The 13,266-nt window shown below is 45.5% G+C and overlaps 1 protein-coding gene across 1 annotated transcript in view; it reads right to left on the bottom strand.

Annotated features, from left to right (window-relative positions):
• Positions 1-13,266, bottom strand: part of LOC147900715 (brefeldin A-inhibited guanine nucleotide-exchange protein 2-like) — a 47,602-nt gene that overhangs the window by 4,121 nt on the left and 30,215 nt on the right. The window contains exon 10 of the mRNA XM_087375926.1: positions 8,277-8,965. Coding sequence (XP_087232052.1) covers positions 8,277-8,965 — 689 coding nt within the window. The remainder of the gene's footprint in view (positions 1-8,276; positions 8,966-13,266) is intronic.

Genomic DNA, 13,266 nt, shown 5'->3' with positions numbered 1-13,266 from the left:
TACAAAGTAGAAATATCTGTTTTCGGCGTTAAATCTCCCCGATGGGTGCTGCAAATCGAGAGTGGAATGATCTCGTCTTAAGTACTCATTGTTGAGCATCTCTAGGGCTGACATGTACTCATCTGATACTTATTGATGAGCATCCATCACCTTGGCCATCAAGCCGTCTACTAGGATGGTGTGATAGTTATTGTGTCCACAGTATCACTTACTTTTGGATCCGGATGAAGGTGTTGCTAGTCCAAGGAATGGAAAAGACTTTGCAAAAAGCGCCATAAAAATTTTGGCTAGGATAGGAGCATGTGTTTCTCAATCATGGGTTAGGAGTTGAACTTGAAGGTCTTCATAATTCTTGGCTTTGCCATTTCTAATTCATTGGACATGGTGTGATGAAAAGTTTGGAGCGGGTGGGGAAAGGAATATCATCTATGTTATGGGATGGTTAGGTGCATCATAGAGTGCATCATCATCAACCTCCTAAAGACTCAGGTCTTGGATAGGGCATGGCCATCTCTTTCTTCTAGAACTCTTTGGAGTTCCTACCATAGACAAAGCTCAGGAGTTTCTACTCATCTTACTGGAAGTCATCATTTCTTGCGCATCACAAAGTATTGAGACTCTTTCACAAGAGGTCTATGTTTGAATGTCCTTGCTCGGTCTCAAAGTGCCAATGTCTTTTTATCGCTTTGCCAATGTATTAACCACTTAAAGGAAAATAGATCCTTTAGGTGGCTTTCATGTGGAATTGATCCTATAAGGAAAATAGTGTGCGTGGTGATATACCGATAGATGCGTGTGAAGTTGGGTTTCATCTAGGGTTGGTTTGTTCTTAGTGTTACCTAAAAATGTTTGTAAGTAGCTGCCATGTATATGATCCAATTAGTGGTCAATTTCGTAATGGTCTATATAGGCTTGGGCTGCACTAGCCCTATAAATAGGGCCCAACGGGGGCTCATAATTCATCCTTGAAGCAGCAATTCTCGAAGGCATCCTCAATTCCAGTTACTGCTTTGTTCTTCCCAAGAGCATCTACTCCATCCATCTCTTCGTTCTAGTCAGAGGCTGTGAGATGCATCTAGTTTAACTACTTCATTCAAGTTGTTCTCAACAGTTCTAGACATCTCACAGTCCCTTCAGGCAGCATCCCATTCAGTAGGTTCATTAGAGGGGTGCTCATCAGCAGCTCCTCCATTCTCTACTTAGAGGTGTGCAGTACCAATCCTCTCTCTCTCTCTCTCTCTCTCTCTCTCTCTCTCTCTCTCGCTCGCTCGCTCGCTTGCGTGGAGACATCCATAGTTCCAGATTCCAGGAGCGTGACAGAGCTTTTTCTATCAGCAGTAGTTACTCCATTCGAGGAGACAGGTGTATTCTAGCTTTCTTTCACCACAGTCATGTAGGCAGTAGTACCTCAGTTTTATGACATTTGAGTGATCTCAAGTTTCTGGGCATTTGATTCTTGTTGCCTAGTCACAGTGGCTTGGTCTTCACCCCAACCGCTCATAGGGTATCACCAATAGTTCTATGAGGGGTGCATGCCAACAGTCGGTAGCCAATATCATGCCGCTAGCCTTCCAAAGTTAAGTACCTCCGAATCAACAGCACGAGTAGTTCACGAGGGCAGCATGCAGTTCATATTCCCAGGAGCCTATCAGAGTGCGATACCAAACCATTGAACAGGAGTTCGCAGAAGTAGAATGGTAGAATGATTGGACACATTAATTCGGCTTCCAGTTTTTGCGGCAGTACTGGTTCTCAGGAGTAGTTATTTTGTTATCATAGCAGAGCATTTGTTTCTCAGCTCTTTGGAGCAATGGCAGCTCAATACCAATGCCAGACTATTATTCTCCATTTCTTTGGAAGGACAGCCAAGTTTCGAGCCGCATCAAGTGGTCATCATGATCACTTTAGCTTGGTGGGTTTATTCAGTCCCTCAGCATCTAACGCCATCCAGAATTAAAGCAGGAGGGAATGTCTCATACATCCCTGCACTAGGGTGCATTGTAACACAAATTCAAACCCAAGCTATTTTGCCGTATGGCGTTGACCCATTGTGAGCTCTAGTCTGGGCACAAGTCAGGCACGAGCTGTGGGTCCATTCCGAGCTCTCAATGTCATAGGCCATGGCGGAGCAGTTTGGGTCGCCAGGGCAAAGCATTGCAAGGTGTCCACCTAGCAACAAGATCAGTAGAGGGAATGTCACGTGCACCATTGCAAGGCACATATAATAGTGACACATGGCTGCACAGTCATCAATTCTCAGTAAGGATTCAGGGCATTTCGGGATATCCAAGCAGCTTGTTTACAAGCCAGCTGGGTAAGGGAATTGGGGGTGTCTAGCACATCCCAATGAAACATGAACTCATGTTAAAAGTGAAAACTGGAATACACTCGGATTATGTGTCTGTGGGTTAAGGCATAGCCAGGTGAAGAGATATATGAGTGATTAGTTTTGTTGCAATAGAGACATCTGTACCTGAAGGCGGGTCATATATTATGTATATTCATATTTATTGTGTATAAGAGAAGGTTACAGTTTTGGGATCAACTTATGTTTTTGGGTAAGTTTTCTATCAAGGTTTTTGAATGATAGAATTAGGACTATAGTGCATGGAAACTAGCTTTTCTTAGTAGCCGTTGCACTAGCACAAAGTTCTCTCCTTTTGTTGATAGTCCCTTAGGACATGTTACTACTCCTGATACTTCTGTCCTTCCTACTGCCTTGAGGCACAAATTCTGACTTTCTTCTTCTAAAGATTCGTGCCTTTAAAAGGACATAGAGCAAAGGAGTTTCCAAGTTTATGATCCAAGTAGAATAATCTTTAGGGGTCTAAAGGTCTTATCACATTGGAAATCGATAGTTGAGTCTAGTAGCTGCAAAACTAAGATAAGTTCCATTGGTTTGCACCTCTGATAGTGGCAGCTCTCTCTCTCTCTTTAGAGAATGAACTATCATTGTGTAAACTCTAGCAAACGTTTGTGATTTCTTTATCTAGAGAAAAGACTTTCTATTGATACTTGAAAAATCAGCCATCTGTGGAAGAAACAATACCCTGCCTTTTTCCAAGGAACACAGCTCACTGTCTAGAGAATCTCTAAAACAGGGGCCAACAACCAGGGTGGAGGACTGTACATCCAATAAATGCCTTTCTCACTGAATACATAGAAGACACTTGCAGGCCAAACCCTTTAGAAACACGCCTGCCTCTCAACGGTCGTTCGAGATCCTAACTTTCCATGCTCCCATTTGGCAGGTAGGGTATAGATAATGTCTTGCTAGATGACAACAAGGGTAGCTGCCAGGGGGACTTGATGGCCTCCCATCACCAGGCTGTAATGGGTGGCCCGGATGTTCTAAGCATGGATGCTGGAAATGTCTCCATCTCCCATCTACTGTCCTCTAGTGAAGAAACAGAATGTTATGGGAAGGAGGAGTCATGTCTTGTACCTCGTGTTGGGATTATCATGGTCACTTCCACACCTATGAGCCCCCATATGAGGAGGACGTGGGGGAGGTGTACCAGCAGCAAAATAGGGCTCTGAGAGAGGCTGCCATAAGGGCAGATCTGAAACAGAGAAAGATTGGACAGTGACTGCCATGTGGACAGCATGGAAGGCTGTCAAGTGGGCAGTACCCATGCCTTTGGATTAAGGTCACATTGGCTGGGACAGGATTGTGACGGCAGCCAAGCCCTTCAAGGGCAACACACATGGTCTGCCAGGGCTGCTATTAGGCCCTAGCACTGGTCAGAGGATCTGGGATAATGCAGCAGCAGGTCGGGGCAGTGCAGCCGTAGGTCAGAGTTCTGGCGCTGGGTCGATGGTCTAGTCCTTGCTCAAACGGCCAACTATCCTGATCCTCTGCCACTCAAGCAAATCTAGGCCCCATCTAGCTCTGAGTCTCCATCTATCTCTTGAGAAAGAAGGCCTCCAAGTCCCACTCTATAAAGCATGGAGTAGAAGGATCCGAGGGCTCGATGCAAAAACTAAAATCCTCAAGGGTACCCCTGTCTTAGAGAATTATCCATACCTGCGCGGGAGAGCTGAGGCTCTGTGCAAAACCAACACTCCAAGACTCAAGGATGGCTAAATCTATCTCTTAACATCCTAGTGTCTGCCCCCTCAGATCACAGAAGGACCACGCTCATGCCTCTATCTCAATGGGAAGACGGCTCTATGCTTCAAAAGATCTGGTTGGTCCACTATCCCACTACACCCAACCAATGTGCGACCGCTGCCCTAGCATGAAGCCCTCTTGATCTCAAACCTTCAGATGCTAGAGGGGTTGGCGCTTAAAGTCCTCACGACAACGAGGGCTGGCCCAAATAAGCCCCAAACAAAAGCTATAAAACTCTATGAAGACTCCTCATCAAGGTTGAGCCCTTCCCTGTGAGTGGGACCTTTGAGAAGATTCACCTATGAGATTGTTGCCATTGGCCTCGTGTGCGCCCAGGGGGGGTGGGGGGGTTCTTTGAGAAGCACTCTTTGAAGAAGAGCTTCAAGGCTTTGACCTAGGGTGAGATCCCGGACCACTAGCTTGCCGAAAAGCTGGGCTCTGCTCTGCCTCTTCAGGTCCATAATGCCACGTCCTCCCTCTGCTTGGGGCAGGAGCACCGTCTGCCAAGTTTTTTAACTCCTCTCGGAATGTAGAAGGAAGGGTATTCCAATCTAGCCATACTGAGATAGATTTGAAGATTTGAAGTCATCTTTATTTCTTATTTTTATTTTTCCATTTACTCATAATTTTGACTGATGTCGCTTACAGACCCCATTCTTTCCTTTGTTCTTTCACTTTGTTTTATAAAAAATTAACTTGTAAGATTGGATATATTTTAGTCTAAAGGATGTATTTCTATTCATCATGGTATTGATGGTTGTGTCACGTGTACCAGTGCAAGGCACAGGTGGCAGTGACACCTGGCTGCACAGTCATCAACTCACAGCAAGGATTCAGGGCATTTGGGGCTATCCAAGCAGCCTCTTTACAGGTTGGCCCAAAGGGCTGACCAGGTTGGGTCATTTGACCCAACCAAGCAGGTTAGTCGACCAGACCAGCAGGTCGGTCAACCAGACTGGTCTGGTCAGTAAAAACCACCAGCCAGTCGGCCAGTTCCAGCCCTATTTAAAGGGTTCTCAGTTCCTCATTCCAGGTGGACATTATAGCAGTCATTCCAGGACAGTTTTGGCTTCCATCCTCAGCATTCTGCCATCAGGTTCCCGTGCATTTTTGACAGTCATATAGGAGCAGCTTGATACTCTGATGTGTATCCATTTTGTACGCCATTTGGCACGCATGTATAAACAGTAGTTAGGGCATTTTGCCAGCAGTTATACATCATTAATTAAGCAGTGTACAGTAGTTAGGAAGATCCACAGTTTCCTACACACACTCAGTTAGATTCCGCATAGTCCATCCCTGCATGCTACATTGGTATCAAAGCAGCATGCTTCGTTTGGATCTGAATAATGTTTGAGGGAATCCCGGCAGCAAATCACAGCACTGGGGAGGCGGTCAGCAAAGGAGGGAGCATTGTCCGGATATTTCCAAATTTTATATTTTGTCCCTACCCCGGCCTAGTGGTAGCACCATGCTCCATTAGCCTCTCCCTCCCTTCATCGCGCATCGGGTCGACTCTCATCTTCACCCGTGTGCATTTACACTTTGCGGCAAAGTAAGGGGGGACGATTTTTCTTTGGCAGTCATTGTCACAGCACTTGATGGGTCCAGTTTTCCATCGTGGACCCATCCAATATATTCAGTTTTAAGTGCTACTGGGCTTGAGGCTTGAGGTGGGGGGGGGGGGGGGGAGGGGGGTGCAGGAGTCTATCAAACCAGTTTCAGGCCTAGCAAGAGGGAGGGAGGGTCGCATCTGCACCTTATGAAATCTACAAGAGGTTGAGTCAGAGGAGCACTTTGCTTTCAGATGTCTTATGTACTATGAAATCCGAGGCCGCTGCCACTGTCTTTTCAAAGATGGATTCAAACCCCTCTCCAGCCTCTTAGCTCATCCAAACCAAAGACAACCAGTGATCTTCCTTCACAAGGCTATATGACACTAAGAATAACTACTCAAGACACAGAGACGAGACCGTTAGACCCAACAAGAGTCCACTAGAGGATGATTATTGATTTTTTTTCAGTCAAATAGCATGGACCAACTGTCCAAAAGGAGACGATGCAGCTAAGACCCAAAGCAAGAGACACGACTAACTCGCCACTGTGTTGACACACAAAAGAGGCTTGGGGATCTCCCCTCCATGTTTGTTGGATTATGAATACCTCCGGCAGGGGAAACAATGGCACTCGAGGAGACCACAACGGACCACACAAGTTGATCGACATCAGCACTCTATCACGGGTTTTATCCCCACCAAAGAGCCAGTTTGCTAAAATCCCCAATGGACCTGGTTCCTCAAACAGCATATAGAGGACAGATATATAGTTTTTTGTATTTGTCTTGGGTGTAGATGCTGGCTTAGTGGCTCCACGTATTCAGCTCATTGTATATGACTTTTTCAGCCTCACAAACCCTTCGGCCTTTCGAAAACTTTGTTTCTTTCTCCATCACTTGCAGATAACAAGCGTGTTTGTTCCTATGGTGGAGATTTATTTTCAGCTTGTTTGGGCTATGTTTATTCTCTCTCTCTCTCTCTCTCTCTCTCTCTCTCTCTACACCAGGATACATGCAAATCCACTTACCCCACTCATTGAGAATCACTATTGGGTAGTTTCAGGTCTCTTCACATAGACTTCGTATCGAGAGCGGCAAAGCAAAGGGCATACCCAGGGAGAAGCACATATGCACATTATGTGACATATAGGAGCTTGAGACGGAGGAGCACTTCATCTTCAGGTGTCTTGTTTACTATGAGATCCGAGGGCGTTTCTACTGCCTCTTCAGAGATAGCTTTGGGGTTTTGTCCCGATTCCTCTCCTATCCAAACCAAAGATGATTAGCGGCTTTCATTCATGAGGTGGTCAAGCACCTCGAGAGACTACTTCGATCACAGAGATAGGAGCAGACTTCTTCCTTGGCAGATCCCTCTCAGAGCTCTATCACGGAGTTCTTCTTGCCAAATCGCACGGACCCCCACGATACGAGGCCTCGGTATCGTGGCCTCGACATGATCGTGACCCAGAGCCAGTGACTTGACAGCTCAAACAGAGGGTTGACGCGTAGATTACACCCGGAGATATCCCCTCTTGGAGCCCGGCCGACAAGGGTTACTGTAGCCCTTGTTAGATGCAGAGCTATGACTAGGAGACGTCACAGGACCACACCTATGAGCAACCGACAACACTCTATCAACGATTTCATGCCTCTATTTCCTCGTCCACCTTGATGTCCTGATGATGATGATGATGATGATGATGAGATTAATATGTAGTCGACCACTGACATGACTATGTTGTACTTAGTACTATCATTTTGCATTTTTTGCATTCTACATTGGTGTGCTCATTTTGTAGCTCCACCCTCACAACTCGTTTGTACTAGGATTTTCACAGTCTCATAGACCCATCGGTCTTCGAAACTCCCTCTCTCCCCCCCCCTGCCCCCCCCCCCCCCCTCTCTCTCTCTCTCTCTCTCTCTCTCTCTCTCTCTCATGTGTGAACATTTCTTGGTTAAACATTGCTTCTGTTGTATGCATCACATGGATTGTGAATTCCTCTCACTGGGGAGGGGGGGGGGGGGGAGGGAGAAAGAAGCAGAAGCTCGAAGTAGATTAGAGAGTAGTAGATGTCAAATCAAAACACAGCATACATAAACGGGGTTCAGTCCTCCCACACATACTCCTTTTTTGTACTGTCTTTCTAAATAGCCCATAGTGCTAAGTTCCAACTTCGCTTCCTTCAAGCTTATTTTTTTCCTTCATGGCAGTTGGATGATGATCAGTATGATAGTTATTCTTGGGTAGCAAGCCAATGGTTAGGCAGCATTCCGTGCAAAGTTGTTCCCTAGACAAGGACGGCCCATGCATATATGGGAAATAAAACCACAAGAAACGTTTTTAGTGAGTTGTCATTATCTTAATATGTAACAGATATACCTTCATAAGACTCTAATATATCCAATCTTATTAACCTTCAATTGAAAATATAGTGCTAAATTACAGTTCTTGTAAACAAACATGAATGCCAAAAAAAAAAATGTTCCAGCCAAATTTCGATTCATAAAGCAAGTAGTTTAAAACCAAGGAAAAAATAGACAATGTCAACTTTATAACAGCTTCTGAAAGGAGGAGACGATGTGTATGCTATGCTTCAATACATTCACCTGAACAATGAGCAGCTGTACTGCTGTGCGTGACTTCACATCTGAAACAGCTAAGTGCAATCTGCTCAGCCTTCCCTTGTGAGTCCCTTGCTTACCACCTGTCTCATCTCTCTCTGCATAGCCAGTCTTGAATCCATGTTGTTGCATTGTCCGAGCTACTTGATATTCAGCACTTTCCACAATTTTGGCCAGATCAGGTAGTGTCTCCAGTGCTGCTTCTTTCAAAGCTGACAAGACTTCTGACCATTTTTCATCCGAGAAAAGGTTCCCCGCATTACTAATCAAGCGAACAAATGCAGCTACACCAATTGCGGCCAAACTCTGATGAGATCTCTTTATGAACCCAGTTAAGAGATGTAAAATTTTCCCAACAAGTGGGTTGACAACACTGTAAAACTTGACAAAGAGATCAACGATAAGTTGCAAAGCCAATGTGCATGTCTCATATAGCCAAGCATTTATCTCAACTTCACTTGGTTCTCCATCTGCTCCCTCATCCGGCTGCTTTTGGAGAGCTGGATCAGTAGCACGGCGGACTGAATCGAATATAGGAAAAAGAACAGAATCAAAAACACGCTCCCAAAGTCCAAGGGAGAACAAATGGCCATGGAAACGTAGGGTATCAAACAATATGTCTAATGCACTCTTGCGAATATCAGGCCTTTCATCAAAACTCAGCTCTGACAAACCTGTAACAAATCAAAATTCATGATTAACTTCTCTCTCTCTCTCTCTCTCTCTCTCTCTCTCTCTCTCTAGATCCAAGATTTCCTTGGTCTCATAGGCCTTTTGGCCTTCAAAAGACATGAGTAAACCTCTCTCTCTCATTTCCTTGGTCTCATAGGCCTTTTGGCCTTCAAAAGACATTAGTAAACCTCTCTCTCTCTCCCTCCAAAAGACAAAGAAAATGCTAACTAGCCTTATGATATGGCTCTAGAGGAAAATTTTGGCAGCTTAGTAGGATTGTACCGATCCACAAGGGGGGAGATAGCAAGATGGCAAAAAACTACTGTACCTCATGGTGAGCAGCCTAATCACTAAGCTGTTTGGCACTATGATTGAGTAAAAAATCAGTAAATGGGCGGAGACACAAGGGGTCGGGGCAACATCTCAGGCAACATTTTGTCCCAAACACTCGACAGTAAACCAACTAGTTGCCATAAGGGTTGCATCAGAGGGCTCCAAACACAAGAAAGAGGCCGTCTTTTTCTGCTTCATAGACTCCAAGAAAGCCTTTGACACAGTCCCACATAAGAAGTTATGGGAATGACTGGAAAAGCTCCAAGTCCTTCAGGAACTGAGAGAGACTACATTCCGACTCTACAAGATAGTACTAACCGAATTGGCACAGCCACTCGTAGACAGGTCATGCTCCAAAGGAAAAGCTGTCATAAGCAGTGACATATAGTTTAAGAAAGGCTACCCCCTCTCACCCTCACCAACTCTTTTTGGTCTCTATACAAGAGCTGGAAGATTGGATGAGAATTCACAGCAGAGAGGGAATCCAGATTGCAGGATATGCTCTATTAATGCTTATTTATGCAGATGATGTAGTCCTCTTTGCAAGGAGCAAGAAGGATGCACTGGGAAAATTCTGCACGCTCACGTATGCAGGTAAACATAGCAAAGTCAAAGGTAATGGTAACTGGGAGTCGCAATAAACAAATTGATGTTTGGAAACAATCACCACATATAAATATTTACCGCTGGAATTTGCATATATAGATATTTAGGGCTGGGATTTGCAGATGAGTACAAATGCACCACACGTGGAAAGAAGAATTCTAGGAGGTTTGAAAGCTGGGTATAGCCTCCAAAATAAATGCAAAAAGGTGCACCTATGGAATTAGGAAATGAGAAATTTTGTATACACTATGCTTGTCCTTTATGGATGTCCAGCCTGGGCACCTGAGCTCTCTAGGACCTACTGGAAAAGAATAGAAACTTTACATGAACGTTTTCTCAAAGGGGAGCTAGGGGTTAAGGTGCACACACCCTACTCCATTTAACTGGCTGAGACAGGTATGATACCCCTCGAAGGGGAAGCATGGTGGTAATTCATGGCCTACCTGCCAATTCATGGCCTACCCTCAACAAGGAGAGAAATGGACGCTAGTAGGATAACACATAACGCAATGGAAGCTTCACAAAAGAATGGATGGCACGAAGAGGGTATGAAATGGATGGAATTATGGCGCATAACAGCTGTTGATATAGCAGAAAATGCATGTGAAATCAGGAAATTAGTAATGCCGAAAATGCTGTAGAAATTATGGCAAGACCGGAGGGCAAAAATGCAGTTTTACAAACAGGAAATGTATGATGTCAATCTACCTTACCTGTCTTCTTTAGTATCAGCTCTAGAGGTTCACTTCAAAGGAAGTTGGAGCTCAGAGATAGAGACCTCCAGGATGACAAGGTCTTGGATTCCTTAAAAAATGCGAAGGATCAGAGTGGTTGGTCATTGTAATGAAGGCCAATGGGCCAAGTTACTAAGGGTTAGGGCTAATTTCTCTAGGGGATGTTTAGGCCTGAAAGGGCAAAAAGGAGATAGCGGACTAAAGAAGTCCACCTCCCCACCCTTTTTGTACAAACTTTTGATGTGACATCTAATCCTATCTACTCTCCCTCCCTTCCTCCTACTTGCTTGCGCTCTCTCTCTCTCTCTCTCTCTTTGTGTTACATCAAAGGAGGGCTACTTGATTCACCACCCAGCCATGGCTTCATGAGAGCTATACCCCCGTAAGAACATGCGTGTCCGTTGTCCTAAGATATCTTCTTTCTTTCCAAGATCAGCTCTCCTGCCTAGAAGCCTCCCGTAAACCCAACACTTGCCAAGTGTCTCCTTGTTTGGTGCCACGTGTCCCACTAGGAACCTTAGAGAGGGCTCCCCTATTGCACCCCTCATTTATGCTTAAGCCTACGTATAAGCCTAAAACCAAGCATTCGTAGCCACACCAATAAGCAAGTGTTATCAAGCCCTCTTGGTCTCCCGCCTCACCATAAGCAGGCCTTGATTATGGTTGACGTAACTCTCTCTCTCTCTCTCTCTCTCTCTCTCTCTCTCTCTCTACCCCGTCTCCTTCTTTCCCTTTGCAGCCAAGTACTCCTTGAACCTTCTGCCCACATGGCAGCCCATGTGCTGCCCATATGGCAGGCCCATGTTTGTGTTTTGTTGTGAGCTTGCAGCCCACATGTCAGTTAGAGTGCTGCCCACATGGCAGCCACATCACTCCTTGGTTCATCCCCCCCATGGTGGGGACTTACAGAAGGGGAGGTGATCATACCATTTCCAACACCCCATCTCACCGACACATATTGGCCCAATGCCAACTCGCCGTGAAGATAGTAGTTCCCATGTCGTAGCTCTCCGGTACACGCTGGTGTCGATGTCACTTCCTAGCTTTTCATGCAGCAATGGCTCCTGCTCCACCAGGTCCAGTCAAACCACCCTGATACACAAGTCCATCTTTGGTAGCACCACATGGCACTACCTCCTTCAATCACGTACCAGCCTTGAACTGGAGCACTCTAGGCACCACCATCCTCCAACGGTCCCCCTCATGATGGGTAAACAGCCTAAAGCCTTCCAAGCACCATGCTCTCAGGGTATGTTTCAATCCGTTATCCATCTAGCAAGGTCTGCACCGACTCTACAACCAAATAACATACTCAAGAAATCAAATCCCAAAAGTCATAGCTTCCATGTGCAGTCCTGTGATGTCCCCCTCCAAGTCATAGCATCCATCAAACTTTAGATGCAAAGGTCCTGTCAAAGAGTGTCAGCAACACCTAAATGGCTCCAAGCACTCAATGCTGTCCTTCACCTTCACAAAGGTTTCCGACTCCTTATCTGACCATCTCTCAATGTTAGACATCCTCACCGTAACATCCAATCATGCATACTTTGCCTCAGCAACACCTAGAGATGTCACCAAGAAAAGCTCCTCTATGACCACCACATTAGCTGTACTCTTTGACTCCTCTGAATCTGAGTTGGCCCCTTCCTCTTCTTATCTACCTTCTTCTTTCTGCAATCCTTTGCAATATGTCATGGCTGATCACAATAGAAGCACTTTTTCTCTTTCTTCCTCTTCTTCTTATTTTCATCATTGGGAATCCGCTCCATCATCAGCCTTGTCTTTCTTGCGCTTGCCTTTGCCAGCTTACCCTTAACCTTGCCTTCGCTTTTGCCCCAAGATATAAGGGTTTTGTCATCAGTTCCGTTGTACTTCTTCTCCCGAGCTTCTTGCAGCAAAATCAATGGTAACAGCTCATCGACCATCACTAGCGCCACCCTCTACCCTGCAATCATTCTAGTCACGAAACTATCATCACTCATCGGAAGCATGTCAAGCAATAGCCTAGCCATCCTTGTCAAACTTGTCCTTTGACCAATTGCTCTCGCTGATCCCTCACTGACTTCATCTTGGTGATGTGCGGTCCTGTATTGGATCCCCCTCATCCATGCTCATGCCATAGAGCTTTGTCTTGAGGTTGCTTCATTGTTTAGCTCGTACATGTCCCTCAAAGTGGTCCAGGCCTCGAAGGAAGTGTTCGTCGTTTGTATGTGAGGAAGTATTACACCCGCGTGGTACCTACAATAATGGCTAATGCATCCACAACTTGAATCTATCAAGCGCTCACCAAAATAGGATCTGCTAGTCAGTCAATTCTGGTGTAGGTGTTGTTGTAGCTGGAGTTACCGTGGGCTGAGGCATTAGCTCTCTGCCCATCGCAATCTCCCATGACTCCTCAACACTAAATGGCTCCGGACTTTCATCTTCCACAATGGGGAATTGCTTGTCCCCAAAATTAGGGATAGCATATCTCTCTGCCATGACAATGAGCTTAGAAGAGAAAGTGTAAGAGAGTCGTACACTTGTCTAAACCTGAGCCTCCCTCGCAAGGACAATGTCCTTCAAACATCAAAGTAGATTCCCTTGAGCTCTGAATCGAGGTCGTCCTTCAACAAGGTTCTTGCCTTCAC

This window comes from Dipteris shenzhenensis, chromosome 6, assembly GCF_047967505.1.
Source record: "Dipteris shenzhenensis isolate YYH24624 ecotype China chromosome 6, Dip_SZ_1.0, whole genome shotgun sequence".
NCBI classification, from domain to species: domain Eukaryota; kingdom Viridiplantae; phylum Streptophyta; class Polypodiopsida; order Gleicheniales; family Dipteridaceae; genus Dipteris; species Dipteris shenzhenensis.
This window is presented reverse-complemented; position numbering and strand designations above follow the sequence as displayed.